Source organism: Tinamus guttatus, unplaced genomic scaffold (genome assembly GCF_059628265.1).
Source record: "Tinamus guttatus ecotype Peru unplaced genomic scaffold, ASM5962826v1 Tinamus_guttatus_pri_ptg000044l, whole genome shotgun sequence".
NCBI classification, from domain to species: Eukaryota; Metazoa; Chordata; class Aves; order Tinamiformes; family Tinamidae; genus Tinamus; species Tinamus guttatus.
In genome coordinates this window covers 3,274,053-3,290,525 of record NW_028288578.1, presented here as the reverse complement: position 1 = coordinate 3,290,525, position 16,473 = coordinate 3,274,053, and the positions used below count along the sequence as shown (strand labels likewise).

Here is a 16,473-nt window from a genome sequence, read left to right as displayed (position 1 = left end):
TATGTGGTTCCTTTTTCCTGTAAGCAGTAGCATTTGGCAGGCTATACATCCTCAAAACACGATGGAAGGCAGGCAACCAGGAAGCTGAGCCATAAGGAAACAAGAGCAATGTTGCATTCACAGACCTGAATGAAGAACCCAGTACCTAGTACTTGCCTCAGATGATGATTCTTCAGTGTAGGATCCTTTTTTAATCTTCACATGGCATTCTTCTCCTACACGCCATTTCATTTCCAATAGCAGAAAAGGACATGTGTATTGGGGGGGTAGAGTTTGAAAGCGAACTTCATTATACAAAATGTTTTCATGACAACAAGCAATCAAAAGCAATCTGTGTTGCTAATAAAGGGGAGCTCTGCAAAAGATGCATTTGCATTTATGAGGGACAGGAGGGCAGTTTTTAGGGTGGAGGAGAAAGTATACACAACATACTGACACATTCACTTTGCTGTCTAAGAATAACTGCTGAGTAAACAGATCCACCTTCCTTTCTGTGGCAGACATTGCTGATCTATGGCTACTCTCACATTCTCACATTTGTGTTTAGCCATGAGCCTTCATCCCCTGCAGAAAGAAAAATAAATGTTTCATGTCATCTGAAGTCTTCTGCATTATTCATAAATTCCTCTCAAGGTTGAAGTACAATTAATCTGTATTGGAGAACAGTTTAAATACTTCTTGCATGATCTGTGCCATGGGCAGTATGACCTTTAAATACGATTCCCACATTAAAATCAAGTCAGCAGCAAACCTTCATTTGTTGTGACATATCCTGCTTCATTTATCTATCAGACTTGACTCAGTAATAGCAGGTAGCATCTCCAAGACGCAGAATGGTGCTGAACAGTCCACCAGATACTTACCCTTGTCACACAGAAATCTTCCTACTAGTTTATCACTAAATCTGTCTTTTGAATGGTAAGTTACAGTGGCTGCCTCCTTAGTGCATCCTGGATAGCATCACAGGAACGTAATCTTCCTTGGCATATCACTGAGAAGGAGCACTCATGAACAAGTGAATCAGGCAGAGTTCCTAGGTTTAGAAGTGTGCAACTCAATCACCCACCCACTCTTCTCTGTTGGTACTTTTCAGAAAGCTAAAAAAAAAAAAAACTACTTGAATCTCAGCTTTTTTAAAAATGCCTCTACACATCACACCACCACATAAGGAACAGAACAGAGGGTATAAGAATGCAACAGAACAAGATGAAGTGTTCTCACAGTACCTATTTAATTACAGCATTGGTAGAATCCATCCTGTGCATCTACTTTAACATATAGAATTCCCTCTAGTCTCACTACCTGCAATATAAAAACATTTTAGCAAAAGTTTTTCTTTTTAGTTGCAAGTAGAAATACATAAATACATCCACCACCCAGAGACAGTTACAACAATCTTTCTCCACAGCCTATAGAATAAGGGACAGCAAAGTGCAGATCTTTTCCATTTTTTCACCCCACTGCCTTAAAGCTCTGCTTAACTCTCAGCCTGGGATGCTTCCCATCCACATGGCTGTCTCCAGCCCTTCTCCCAGGCATTCCTCCTCTGCTTTCCCAGCCCACTCACATTCCCTGCTCCATTTCCTGGCCCCTGGAGAAGTTCCTCCCTTCCCTGTTGTCTGTCTTCCCACTCTACTACTTTCAGCCCAGTTAACCTCATCCACACATTCTCAGGCATGTCCATCTCCTTGAATCAGCTGCAGCTTCTTCATCTACCAGCTCCAAGCCTCTCCTGCCTGCATGTGCTGGTCCAAGTCTCTTTACAGGCTCATTACAGTCTCCTCTCAACCAGCCTCTTGTGCTCAGTTCCCCTGTCTTTCCCATTACAATACACTTTTGACCTTGTCTTCCTCTATCTGGATCAATGGGAAAATAGAACAGAAAACTAAGTACAGCCAAGCAAGTTCTTTACATCCTAGAAAGGTGTGTGGGATTGTTCCCTACATAAAATATGGATAAAAGTTGAAATTTCTAATACTTTCATAGAACAAAACAAAGCAAATTGGCCAAGCCATTTACTTCTGAAATGCACTGAGTTACACCCTGTTTGAACTGAAAAAACTGAAAAATCAAAATGGAAATGCTATTTTGGCATTTGCTATTTTGACATTTCAAAAAAACTGTACAAAAGCACTAGAGCCAAGTTGAAACCTTAGTTGAAACCTACTCTTTTCATTGAGTTACTTCAATTGTGATTAAGACAACCCTAAGCCAGGTTAAAACACCTACAGGTACCTTGGCAATACATTTGGACTGTTTGGAAATTGCAGAAAATCAGCATTACCAGAAGTCTGTGAAATTTAACTGCTAAAGAGTCCAAGCTGAACACAAACAAAGTTTCACCTGTTCCAGTAATGTAACTGAGCTAATGCTGTCCTTGCACTAATTTTGAATTCCCACCTTTGAACTGTGAAATTCTGTATCTCCTAAAGATACAAATTATGGGTTCTTTAAATATAGGCAAGCAGCTATATTAATATTTATATATTACATATAAGTTGCACCCATTGGCCTTTTAGAAAAAAGACAGATACCCATATCTGAGGCAGAGAGACAGAAAAGTGCCCAACTGTGGAAAAGCTAAGGTCAGCTGCAGAATGACTGTATAATGGTAGCTATCCACATGTATTCCAGAACAGGGCACAGTGTCTCAGAATTCAAATGGCAGCTATCTGGTTTCAGAACCAAATAAACCAGGTTATTCTACCAAATTAATGAGAAGTGAGATTTTGGGGACTTTTCCATCAACATATCTAAATGTTTGGTTAATATTTGAGGAATGCCCCATAAGAAAACTTCAATTAATAAAGGAAATATAGACCAGGTCACCTGACTTTCAGTCTGAGCTTTATTGTGAACTTTTACATACTGAGATATCACTATTTTGTGAGAACAAGTTAGCTTCCTTAATTAAAAGAGTTTTTTCCCCAGCATTTGAGTAATTTACAACATTGCAATATCCTGCACACTCCATTCCAGAGGTCCAACTCCAAATGCATCACAGAAGTCTTCCTGAAGCTAAGTTTTAAAGGAAAATGTTGACTCCTGTCATAATATGCAATTTGCTGTCCCTTTGCAGTGAAATATGATATCTTGCCCCAAAAGGTCTCTTCAGACTGATACTGGCAGGAATGAGAGAAGATTCCAAAGCAAGTTTGTTTACAAATTGTAAACAGGGACAAAAAGGATGGAGAGGCTCCTGGTCTAGAGGGGTGCACAGGTCTAGACACCTGGTCTAGAGGGGTGCACAGAGGGCCAGTCCCCTCCCAGCAAGGCAACATGCACCCACCTGCTGAGGAGCAGAAATGACCCCATAAATTCTTGTCTATCTTGCTGGCTCCATTCTTGCTAATTATGCAGTCTTTACTGTCCAAGTTTCTCTGTTCCCTAGAGGCTCCAGCATTGTTCACTTAGCTCCTAAGACACTTGCAATTTAGGGACACCCTTGTTCCCCACATTTTGAAGAGAACAAATCTCATGCAGAAAAAGTTCAGGGTCAGAGAGAAAACAAGGCATAAGACCAAATTCCCTTTGATCTTGTGAATATTCATGACTTGCATTCTCTGGGCAGGGATTTGTTCTGGATCTTTGTTTATCGCAGATAAAGCCTTTTATAGCAACTGATTCCTAGCCTTCTGATGGGAAGAACAGAAGCACCAATTATGAGTTCAACAAAAAAATCCTTTCTCCCAGAAAGAATTTACTGTATTTGTATGTAATTAAAAAGCAAATTCAGTATGTTAAGAAAGAAACATGCATTGAGTATTCAGCCTGGTCTCTGAAAACATGGTTCAATTCTCTGTACCATGGAATTCCTGTGTCTTAAGCTAGTCTGTTAGAGCTGTATTTTTAAAGGTACCATATGCAACACTGTTCACCCTTTTCAACATTCAGATGAACATTAATGTCTAAGCTGACACATGAATGATTAAAAAGATGACTTTCTGCTTCCCTCTAGTTTTGTCTCCTAATAAAATGGGGGTAATATCTTCCTACTTGAGGTAATCTGAGGAAAAACTGTGATGCACTTAGTGCTAGTGTATGGCAGACTGCTAACCCATGGGCCAGAGGCCACATGAAAACCACATGGACACAGAATGCAAAAATTAAGAAAGGAATATATAAAGATCTCAAATTTTGACTATAAAAGGAAAACACTTCATAGCAACAGGTAAATGATACTCCTTTCTATAAAGGAATTCTAGATTGAATGCATATCAGGAGAAACTGCATTGTAAACTCCTTGAGCATAGGATTTTCTTGTTATATGTACACACCCCAATAATATAAAGCATTACTTTTCAGTTTGTATCAATATGACTGCATTAACATTCAAGTAGCTATTCCTGGTCTATACTAGGTATAGGCAAGTATAGAATGAGCTCATTTTTCTGAAATTCAGTTCTCAATAAAATGCCCCTTTTCTCTGAGGTTAACATTCTCAGATAACTCAGACTTCATATGCAGTGCTTGTATTCAAGCTAATGAAGACCATTGCTCAAGGCTAAATTGAGGCAAATTCCAGCTGATCTGCTGCTTGCAGAATTGCCAAATTGGAAACTTTGAAGTTATACATCCAGTTTATTGTTAGATCTGCAACTGATCTTTGAATCATTAGCATAAAAATTCATCAATTCCACAATCCTATTTTAGGAGTTCTTGAAGGAACGCACAGAACAGCAACCAACTTCACTGCCATTACAAGAGGGAGGAAAGGCAGACAATAAATCAATTGTATGCTTAATGAAACACAAAACTCCAACTGAGCTGATATATTTTGATGAAATGGAATATAAGAGTATTGCTTTCATAAATGAATGCCCTCTGAATGCCACAGGGGTACTGGTGCTACACAACACCTTAGGTGTGAGATAGCTATCATCTAAGGCAAGAATAAAGTAGTTCAGAAAAAGCAACACTGAGCTAAATTCAGTTAGAATTTACACAGTCCTGAGACCTAAAGTTTTCTGAAGCTTCTAAAATATATTTTTAAAATTCATTCTTATTATCTACACATGGTTACTCCGAGATCTCTGACAGAGGAACTACAACAGAAGCAGAGATGCTGCTTTTATTGTCTCTCTGGCCTGAGAGCAGCTAACGAGCCAACTTGTAAGAGATTCAACACCCTCCTAACTTCCAGGCTAAAGAAACCCAACTATGACAAAGATGAGCATTCAGGCTTGTCAGTGAAATCCTTCAACCTTTACAAACTTCTTTCAACCCTGACACAGGAATGAGCTTTCCATTTCTGGCAGCCTACCTGATCAACCACTAAAGCTATCAGAATTCAAATATGAAATTGTCATTCAGAGCAGCCAAAGAAGTTGAATAAAAATGAAAAAGCATGGAACAAATGAAAAGTGAAAAGTGTTTAACTGCAAATTGATGCAGCTTGAATAAGCCCACAAAACCAAAACAGGGAAGATGGTTAAGACAAAGCAGAGATCTCAGTTTTCAGGAATCCTGACACCTGGAGCTATCAGAGAGGATAATATGACTCGTGTGGGCCTGAGGACAGGAAGAGAGGAAAGATCTGGGATCTGCAATGCCACAGCAGGATGCTGCAGGCCTCAGGGAACCACAGCAAGTGCTTGGTGGCAAAGGTACAACAGCATCTGCCTCCTTTCCAGTCTCCATAGGCCAAATATTGTTGGCATCTCATACTGTACATGAGAAAAACAGCACTGCTGTACTGGCAATGGCTTAAATGCTAATGCCATTGCAGAACCACCTGAGGGACAAAGTGAACAGCAACATTTTCAAAAGCACAATGCCAATTTCTGATCAAATATAACTCCCTTGTAAAAGTTCACAAAGCACTTTGCCAGCCCCAGGGATTTCATTTATGCCATTGTAGGTAGCAGGTCCTATTTCCACTGTCTCCATCTCCAGGAGAAGTGTCAATTTTTCAATTTGCAGATCAGCAGCAGTTTGCAGAACATGTGACTCACTTTGGCAACTTGCTCAGCTTACACAGTTCCAAGGAAGGCTCTGCACTTCCTAACTACCCTATAACCTGCATTTTCTAGAGAATAAAAACAGACCTAGGAAGCTCAATATGAAGTGCATTTTGAGTTTTAGATACCCATGAGTGGACTTACTATTATATAATAGGCTATAACTATACCTATATGCAGGTATAAAAGCATTGTAAAAATAGTTTAAAAACAGGCCTAAGTTTTGAATTGGAGGTGGGAGAAGAAAGCAAGAGATAGATATTTTTTCCTCCACAAAATAGTTCCTTTTCAACTAGTTCCACATACAAGGCATAAGTAAATACAATCAGACAACAGATCAAACAATGTTTCCTTCTCTTCCTACAGCTACACTGAAGAACAACTCAAGCTAGATTTAAACATGTGCAAATGTCTGAAGCTTTTCAGATTCCAGTTCAGGCTGAAACATAGCCTGGGTACAAAAGTACAGATTACTGGGACTGAAGAGCCTTAGGAAAATGCATTTAAAACCTCTCTCAAGATTCTTATTGCTAGAGTGAAATTCTCGCTATAAACTTATTTACTTGAACCTTGAACAGGAAATTTGGAGCAAGCAATTCTATAAGTTTGTTCTTGATAATGGGATTTTTCTGTTGCATCTTTACTTGTATTGCAAAATTTTACACTCTTCCTACAACTAAGTAGAAAGTACTGAGCTTGTTATTCCATTTGAGTTTGGTATGGGTCTCGTTCAGAAGGTGTAACAGCACAGCAGCTTGACTACACCTTGACGCCTCCTATCAAAAAGGAAAATACACTCTGCTCTATTTCTTCACATCAACATTAGACAGAATAAGGCTTTCTCTCTGCAGGGGATAACATGTGTCAATAACAACTGGTCTTACCTGCCATCTGTAAGCTCAACCCAGCATCCAGTTTGCTGCGTGGCTTCGTACTGATAAACAAGTAACAGAGAACACACACAGTGATGATAAAAGCAAACAGGACCACCGCTGCTATCGACAGGCCCACAAGAGCTCCAACACTGAGAAGAGAGAAAACAAAGAAATTAAGTGTGCAAATAGCCCAAGATATCCATTTAAACAGTGGTCAACATGATGCCTGCAAGTTATTTGCAGTCACTCCCCCCTGCCTGAATACATATTTCTACCATACACTTAAATTTAGAGCTCAACATGTTAGTTTCATAAATTGGTATCATTTCATCACCTTCACAAGGGCCACGTCCTTAGCGACTTTTCATGTTACCTCTGCATATTACTCCTGAGTCTGATTTAAGCCATGTGGATGAAAATCAAACAACTTCCTAAGTAACTGGCATCAGTGAGATCAAAATGGTTCCAGTGTTGTGCACATTCACCAGACCACTGAAATTCAAGAAGGTGCAATGTGAGAAAGAACACAAACTACTGATTTTTCTTTTTCAACTTCTCTTAATTTTTGTGACTCTTAATGGATTTTGAGAAATTTAGAAAAGATAGTTTTAAATATCACATAACAGCACAGAGGAAATCCAGAGGTCCAGACAGTGGCCACTGAAACCACAGTTTTGGTCTGAAATGCCCTATTTTAACTGCACAAAAGGTTTATTGGAGCACTTGTCACCTGTTGGGCACACCTGTTAGACAGGCTTGTCACAGACTCTCCTCCAAGGCTGAAATGCTTGTAAAAAGAGGAGTAAGAAAAGCAATAACCATATCTTTCAATTCTGTTAACAGTTCTTGCAAAGTTGCATGGAGTATTGTGATCACTGCTTATACCTCTGCATCAATGAAATAAATCTTGCATCAAGACTAGCAAAGCTCTTCTGTGAGCTTTGTCAAGGTACAACTAAAACCAAAGATGAATTAATTTACACACAGTTTCAAAGGCGAAAGAATACATACAGAATATTAAGGATGCAGAATGTACAGTAATATATGTAGATTTTATCAGGACATTACCTTTGCAGGATGGAAGCCTCTTTGTAGTGCTTCCAGTCTGACAGCAAGACATTACAGAGTACATACAGAAATCTTTAGTAGTTCCCTCATTACCAATCTATCTTTCCAAGTCTCTTCCTGTCACTAAATTCCCCTGATGAAACAAAGGACCATTTGCAAAACAGTCCAGCTCTCCTCTCATGGACCATTCAATGCAGCCAGCTCTCCAGCCCCTATCTGACAAATGAAGCCAAAGCTACTGCTTTCTGGGGAAATTAAATCGTGTCTTTTTGATCAGAGACAAAGAGTGCCTGAGGCTTGAGGGTCCTTCTATTCCTGCCAGGATATATTTGCAATTTTGACAAAGGAAAAAAGGACAGAAGAGAAAGGTGAATGTCTTGGTGAGATGGTGAGACTAGGAATTATTTATTAAATTCTGCAAAGTCAGGCCTCTGGTGAAAATGCCCTTATACAGCATTGCTATCAGTGACAAGTCACTTCCACTATGGCCCTTTGGGGCAAGAGGGGAGAGTCATGCCTCAGGACACAGGTTTTCATGAATTTCACATACAAGTTCCAAGCTACTACAAAGCCTCTTTACAAGATCTTGAAACAAAAGTAGACAGACATGCCCATAGAAAGCTCTTGAGATCAGCAGGATAAAGGAGAAAACAGGAGAAATTAGTATGACTTTCAGATGCAATTCTCATGAGTTACCTGTGAGAATCACTAACAATCTGTGTAACATTTAGCTCCATATACATCAGCAGCAAAATTACTGGTTTGGAAAGAACAGTTTTGTCTTTATGAAGATTTTTCATGTTTTCGTCATCTGTGTGAACTAGAGAGTCTCATTTTTGTATACATGCATGTACTAAGTGTGTAATACACTCAGAGTATGTACATGTAGGCAAAAAATGTATTTTTTTTACTGCTTGCCTATATGTTGTTTGAGCCATTCTGCTTAACACTAGATTTCAACACATCCTTACAATCACAGACCTCACCTGGGTTCTGCTCTTATTTCCACATTTCTGCTCGAAATATCTGTAAATCAAATGGAGCAAGCAGAAAAAACACACTGTGGGGGACTGAGGTGAGCAGCCACTGAACAAAGGAAGATCTCCCCAGCTGAACCTATTCCAGGAAGTAATACAACCAGGGGCTCTTCAGAAAAAAGCACTTTTGCTTTTTTTCCTGTCAGTAGCAGCCCTATTTTAGGATTTCTTTTAGGTAATAGTCAGCAGTGCAGGACAAAAAAAGTTGTTCACCACTAGATTCTATCCAAACGTTAGGCAGAGTCAGTTGTTGTGCAGCTGAATAGACCGGGTACATATTAATTACTATAATACTTTCTTTTCAGTTATCTATTTTCCACAGTTGTAGCTCTCCTCCATTAAAATGTAGAAAATAGCATTAAGCAATACAGTCATGCATGGGACAACAAAATAAACCTGCAATATTATATAACTCATGTAGGGTGCTTTGTGCATTACAGATAGAAAAAACTATTCCTGGAGAACATTTTGGTATTTCTTATTTTAAAAGACTTATATACAGGTTACTTGGCCCTAAAATGTTTGCCACATTTCCTACCTGATTTTTTTTTTTTTTGGATGAATAGAGAGGGTATCCACAATACTCAAATAGGTGGCTGTACAATTAGCTAGTGCCTCATCATCTGTGGTTTTAAAACACGGTCTTTTCTGGAACACTTTTAGCATTCAAAAAGTACAGAAAAGACTTTAACAGATATGTGAAATCACAAATATAGAAAACTTGCAAATAGAAATCATTAGAAAAAACTTTTATGTAAAACTGCTAACATTAGAGACCCAATCCCAATCTGAGCAGCAGTCTTCAGTTAAAAGTCATTCGGAATACAAAACAAAGGGGGAAAACATCAAATTCTAATACAAGCTGTGACCTTCAACTTTTGAACTGTCATGAAACAGCCTCTAATGCAGAACATGCAGAAAATTAGTCCATCCACTCTAATGATGGCAAGAAAAAAATTAAATATTGGCTGAGCAGATGCAATTTGCCTACTCATAGGTTCAGAGGAAGCCTATTACTTATCTAGATTTGGAGTGACCCAAATATATAGACCCAAATATTCCTAATAGGATATTTAGGTCACCATGACTCTACTGATATTACTTTACACAATTTCATGAATAAAATTACTTGGCCTGTATGCAAGTTTTAATCAAATTTATAACATGATGTGAAACAAAGGGTACTGATATGGAATGGATATTATAGATCTATTTGATACAAAAAGTTAATAAAATTGGCAAAATAACACTTAACTGGAAAATGACAAACCAAATAATTAAGATATTTTAAAACTACAATAAAGAAGGTGCTGACTAAACCTAATTGTATTCCAGTTCAGAACAAGCACAAGTACAAGCTCAGCCCATCTCTCCCCTTCCACTCAACTGCTGAGGTGAAGGAGATGTTAAGATATGCTGTGCACTATATAATGATAAATACATGCATGGTATGTACATACACAGCACACACCCTGAAGGGTAAATTGTTCAGTATTTTGATCACTGATGTTTTGAGGCTCTCTCTCAAGCTGCCTAACCTTCTGGTGAAATTCACACTCACCAGCCTTTTTACTAGTATTCCTCTTCACAGGCTCCTGTGAGTCAGAAAAACACATCCCCAACTCTTTCCCGAGAAAGATGCCTTTTAAGAAATGTGTAAAAGGAGCCTGAACCACTCAAAAAGGCAACAGTTTATGATTTTAAGTACCAAAGGATGACTGCAAAACTATCAACATTATTCTCAACATATTTTTATCTTTAATAAGAGTAAAAGCATCAAATTTGCCAGCATTGCTCAAAGGTCAATCACTTTTGACTGTCCAGCAGCTCCCAGTACAGCAAATATCAAGAGGCACTTTTGGAAGACTGCAGTTTTGCAGGAGTGGGAGGCAAAATACATTTTTGTAAAGGGATGAATATAGGATATATTTCTAAACATACTATAGGCAGTAGTTATTTGGCAAAAAAAAAAAAAAAAACAGACCTGCAAGAAAAGTGCTACAAGTAGCCTAGGCTAATGGTTTTGTTGTGAATCATTTCCACCAGAACTAGCTGCTGAATAGTCCTGTAATGCATCCCACAGCAAGAAAAACAAGGCAGAACTACACAGCAGCTGTCAAACTATAACTGGTGTGTCACCAAAAAGGAAGAAGTTACATAGTCTGAAGTATCAACTACTCAAATTCTGTGGTGTTCTGTTTAAACACTCAGAAATTAATCCCAGTGAATTTCTTTTTCTACTTGCAGTGTTCTCTGCATTATCTGGACAAAATAATATATTCTGTTTATTTATAACTATGTATTTCTTTTGTGTCTGTGTCTAGGACTTAGTATTTACATAAAAATCAATCAATTATAAATAATTTTTCTTGTTTGTTCATGTGCATACAGTCCTTGTTTTAAAATTCAGGGGAGAGGCCAAGAAGATGGAAGACGACAAGTTTCAAGCTCTGTAGTAAACAGAAGCCTGCAACAACTCCCCTAGCTCCTTTCCATTCCTCAGTAGATTCAGTCTCCAGATTTCTCTGGGCCGAGCTTGATAAATTTCTGAAAAGTTTTAAGACTTAAAAATGCTTCCTCAAAAGCAATAAGAAACACTTGAAAGATTATTTTAACAACTGGTCATAATATTCTCATAGGAGTTTGGTCTGAAACAAGGACAAGCAAGGCAATGATTCAGAGAAGAGTCTGATCAACCAGAAGATACTTTCTTCAAACTTCTGTTGGACTTATGTGCAACATACAGTTTTTGAAGTGCTGAAATACTTTAACATTTCCAGTGTATTAGCAGCTAAAAATTGCCATTTAATTTACTACTGGAAAATACCTCTGAAATCAAATTTTAGTTGTAAATACTCATTCATTTTGGTTAGTTCCCTGTCCTTCTGAGACAGATATAGACTGCATGGCAGATTTTAGGATAACCAAAAAAAATTCACACCAACTGCAGTTTCCCTAGATCTTTTTAGTAGCTTCAGGCCACCACACAGAGAAGAGAACAAAGCCTGAAACTTCAAAGTTTTAGCCCAAATTTCAGACTCTGACCCTGATGGAGGCTTAGCAGTCACACTTCTCAGATCCTAGGAGATCTTTGCAGAAGTTCCTTCAGATGGGTGCTTCATTAAAAATTCTCAAAGGATTCAGTTCTTTGAGGTACTTTCTGAAAAGAATAAGCTTTAGCAGTCTTCATTGCAACACCTCATCCAAATGCAAAACCGAATTTTGTAATCTTAATCTTTCTACAGTTATTCCATCCTGAGAAAGTTTTCTGGGATGAACACAACCAAAGACTGTTAAAAAAAAGCAACAAAACACCCACCACCCTACAGTACAAAATTAAATCAGCATGGCTATTTCATGAGAAAAGTGTAGGAAGGATGCTTGAGGTTGATAAACACACAACAGAGTAGCTCAATGAACTGTGTGCATTTTTCACAGCTGAAAATGCTTGGGATAGCCCCACATTCAGTCCACTCTGGGTATCAGGCAACCTAGTTTTTAAACAATTATATAAGAAATTTTAGACCAGATAAAGTTAGCTGTGAACCCACTGCTGACTTGCCTGCTGGGGGATCACTGGGGTTCATCTGACCCTGTTTACTGTCTCCAGACCTCAACTTGCTCAGTGCACTTCCCAAATTGTCCTTGGAATCTACCTCACCAGGACCTGCCTGGCAATCACAGGGGCTGTGACTGCATTGCTAAGCCCTTGGAGTCTGCAGAGCATCAATAAACACAGAGCTACAGAAATCCAGTAGACAGGTCTTCACAAAAGTTATTAAAAAATAAATTGAGACAGCATTGAAGAAAAGGTTCTGTTACAGATTCAAAGCAGCTTAAAGGATAAAGAGCAAAGCATAGGACTAAAGCCTGGTCCTTTTCCCATTTGAGGGAGAGTCGGAGTGGTACTGGGGCTGCTTTAATGCTGTGCCTTCCTCTACAACCTGGAGGAGAGAATGAATGGAGAAATCTAAAAGCTCATGATGATCAGAAAGCCGAAGTGATCAAATGCCTATGACACTAGAAGTCTGCCGGAAAAAATGAGTGAATGGGAAAAAGAAAGAGGCAGGTGACCTTCATTGTGGGCAAATATAACAAGTTTGGAAAACACAGTTGAAATCCAGCCTGCATGGCAGTGATTTGGGATCCAGAAAGGGGAACTCGGGACCGCAGTTTTCGAGACATGGGCGAGTTTCTCTGAAACTGCAGCGTCGCTGCGTTGAAGCACTCAACGAGCAGAAGCGGAGGGGCGTCGAGGACGAGCCCCAAGGCAGCGTCTCACCCTGCCACTCTCCAAGCCTCGCTGCACAGAGAAGACGACACCGAGCTGCGCGGCGGGACCCCGCCGCCCTCCAGCAGTCCCACCTGGGAGCCGCTTCCCTAAAACGGACGCGGAGAAAAGCGCCGGGAATCAACGGGACGCCCGTGCTCTCGCCTCAGCGCGGCTCCCCGCGCTCGGGAACGGCTCCTTCCCCGCCGCCTCACGGAGGGCAACGCGAGTTAATCCCTTAGAAACCTCCTCCCGGCACCGAGAGAAGCCCCCTGGCTGCCCCAAGCCCTTCCCCAGCTGCCTCGAAATACGCGCGAGCAGTTTCGGGAGCACGCGGGGCTCCCCCCGCCGCCATGTGGGGTCGCAGCCGCGGCGGCAGCGCCATGGCGAGCGCCTCCCCGCCCTACCTGAGCCACCACATGTAGCCGTGCTCGTAGGGGAAGAAGCTGTGCGGGTCATCGCAGCAGTACTTGACGTCCTGGAAGCCGCAGCAGTAGACGGCGCGCGCGTCGCCGCCCGCCCGCGGGCAGCTGAAGCCGCTCACCGGCACCTTGTCGGCGCTGAGGTAGCTGCTGCACTCGGCGCTCATGGTGTCCCGCCCGCCGCCTCGGCGCACCCCGGGCAGAGCCGCCGCCTTTTTCGCCTCCTCCCCGTTCCCCTTCCCTCCTCCCGCCCAGGGTCGCCGCTCGCTCCCTCAGGGGAGCCGGCTGCCACTGCCGCGCCTCGGGCGGGAAGGGGGCGGCGTCGCGCCGGCTCCTGCCATAGCGAGGGGGCGGCTTTGGGCGCTCTCGTTTTATAGGGCGCAGCTGCTTCCTAACACCTGAGGCCGCTTTCCCTACAGCAGGGCCCGGTGGCTGTGAGCCGGGAGGGAGGGAGAGGTGAGGGTTCCTCAGGGGTGTGATTTTTTTGCTAAGGAAAAAACGGGGGAGACTCCCCCAGATCTGCCGGAGGGCAGCGGCTAAGCACTGCCTGGGCTGTCCTGCTGACCTGTCTCGTCTAGCAGAGTCTGGCCTCGTGACACAAAAAGCTCATCAAGGACTTGGGTTGTCAGGGAGGAAGGAGAGTTGCTCAGGAGCTTGAATTGTACTTTTAAGAACATGATCGTTCAGCTAACACCTCACATTTGAGCTTAAGGGCTTGCCTTGAGGCGAAGTCTGGGCAAGGACAAGTTTGGTGTCTCCTGGACAGCCCTTGGGAGCCCTGCGAGCCACAGGTGGCCCATGGCTCAGCAGGGACCTGTGCCTTGTCTCTGAGCAGGGCCAGGGAATGGTGGACACCAACACCGTATGGCAAGCTAAGATGTTGGGTCGGGTCTGTAGTGCATGTTAATGTATGTGTTAAAGGGCGTAAATGTTCTTTGCCTAGTTGGTTTTGCAAGTTCAGTCCTGACTTGGCACCATGTGAAACCAGTGCAGAAGTTCAGTCTCAGGGTGGCTGTTGAATTACGGATTTGCCTTCCTAGTATTTAGATGTATGAATACTCAGGGAAGATTTAAGTTATTCAACCATTGGGTGCCCTGAGCTGGAGAGTTTTGAGAATTTGACTTTTAGGGATCTCAAACAAAAAAAAAATGCTGAGCAACTGTTGTTGAATGTCAGAAGATGAATGACACTGTTGTGGCTGGAGCAAAGACTCCAGGAAAGGGGAGATGAGAAGGAACTGGTGAATACTGGACATAGGGAAAGAGCAAGGCCAGCTTACCGTAAGATTTTACAATAATAGTGATTTCATTGTCTTTTTGTTGTTCAAATCACATTTTGTTCAGTCAGTCAGCTTTTATATTTGAATTGAGTATTAACTTATTCTGACTTTATACGGGAAAATAATCTACCAAAGACCAGAAGGCCATGCTTTTACTTCAGTCATGTCAGTAGTGTCCCCGTGTGTTATGATTTAAACATGAGTCTTAACAATACTTCAGGTCTTTCTTAGAAATCAATCTCCTGGTAATTTGATTCAGAGAGCGTTTCATTTTAATACGGTAGCTTAGTCTTTCAAAGAAATGGGCCTGTGTTTCTGTGACTGAGGGAAGAGTCTCCAGTTAGAGAAAGATGAGTGGCTATCATTTTTTAAAAACATTCATTTCTTGGAGAGGTAGTATTTGGGTATTAGTCAGCAAATCAACATGTGACTCCATCTGGCTTGACGTGTAGAAGCTTGGCATTAAAATTTTGTTTGTTTGTTTTTTAGATTTTTTTTTGTAAAACTGCTCAGAACTTGTCATCATGAAAATCTCTAGCCTTTTTTTAACATGGTTGAAATTGAGCTATGTATTCAGAATTTATTGCAGGAGGATTGACAGAGGTACTGAATTACTATATTGACCTTGTCTTCTAAGGAAGTTAAGTGATACAAGGAGAAAAAAAACAGTGCAGCGATAAATGTCATGATTTTTCAGACAGAACTTAGTAAGATCTTGCAGTCTGATTCAGGACTTTGTGAAGTTCTTTGTGGTATATTCAAAGGATGCAAGACTTAAAACTTCCCAGGACAGAGAAATGCCTAATTCTAATCTGACAGGTATCTTTATTTTGAAATTTATTTCTTCAACAATACTTCTATTCCATGACAATTTGTCTTGTTCAGTTGCTAATAGTTATTTTCTTTTAAAATCTATTCACATCCTTATTTTTTATGACTCTTCATTGTGTTCTTCTCTCTTTATTTTCCTCTCATCTTACCTTTCTCTGTTTCCACTGAGGTTTTTAACATACCAGAATTCAACAACCGTGGCAAAAAAAGAGCTCACAGGATGGAATCCTGCACTTTCAGGAATGGTTAAGCTTGACTGTTAATCACGGTATTCTCAAATTAAGTGCTCAAGAAGTGCTTAGGAATATAGGACATGCTGAGCTATCTTTGAATTTCGTATTGTTATTTTACTTCGGGAGATTTTCTTTCCCTTTCCTTTCCCTTTTTTCTTTTCTTTTCTTTTTTTTCAGGACTCAGATAAGAATTGTCCACTCAGGATTACTACTACAATGATTGGGAAAAGAAAATATCACAGTTCTATTCTTAATATTCCACAATCTTCCACTCATACTTGGTAAGATAGTAAGATCTGGATTTGAGTTGGAGTGACAGTGGATTCTTTCTCTGGCTCTGATGAAACCTGCCTTTGAAGAAAGATAAAATGTTGAAGTGTTCTTAGCAATAAATCCCTCATACAATTTTCATCAATCAGTAAACTCATTTATACAGTACAATTAACTTACGGCCATGATTCTGGGGTGATATTAATTATCACTCTCAGTTGTGCAAA

The 16,473-nt window shown here is 40.6% G+C and overlaps 1 protein-coding gene across 1 annotated transcript; it reads right to left on the bottom strand.

The window, feature by feature from the left end:
- Window positions 1–1,222: 1,222 nt before the first annotated feature.
- SHISAL2A (shisa like 2A) lies at window positions 1,223–13,825 on the bottom strand. The gene is made up of 3 exons (XM_088536370.1): window positions 13,618–13,825; window positions 6,845–6,984; window positions 1,223–1,302 (listed from the first exon to the last, which is right to left on the bottom strand). Exons 1-3 carry the CDS (start codon window positions 13,797–13,799, stop codon window positions 1,271–1,273), a joined length of 354 nt encoding a protein of 117 aa, XP_088392496.1. The 5' UTR covers window positions 13,800–13,825; the 3' UTR covers window positions 1,223–1,270.
- Between the last annotated feature and the right edge of the window lie 2,648 nt (window positions 13,826–16,473).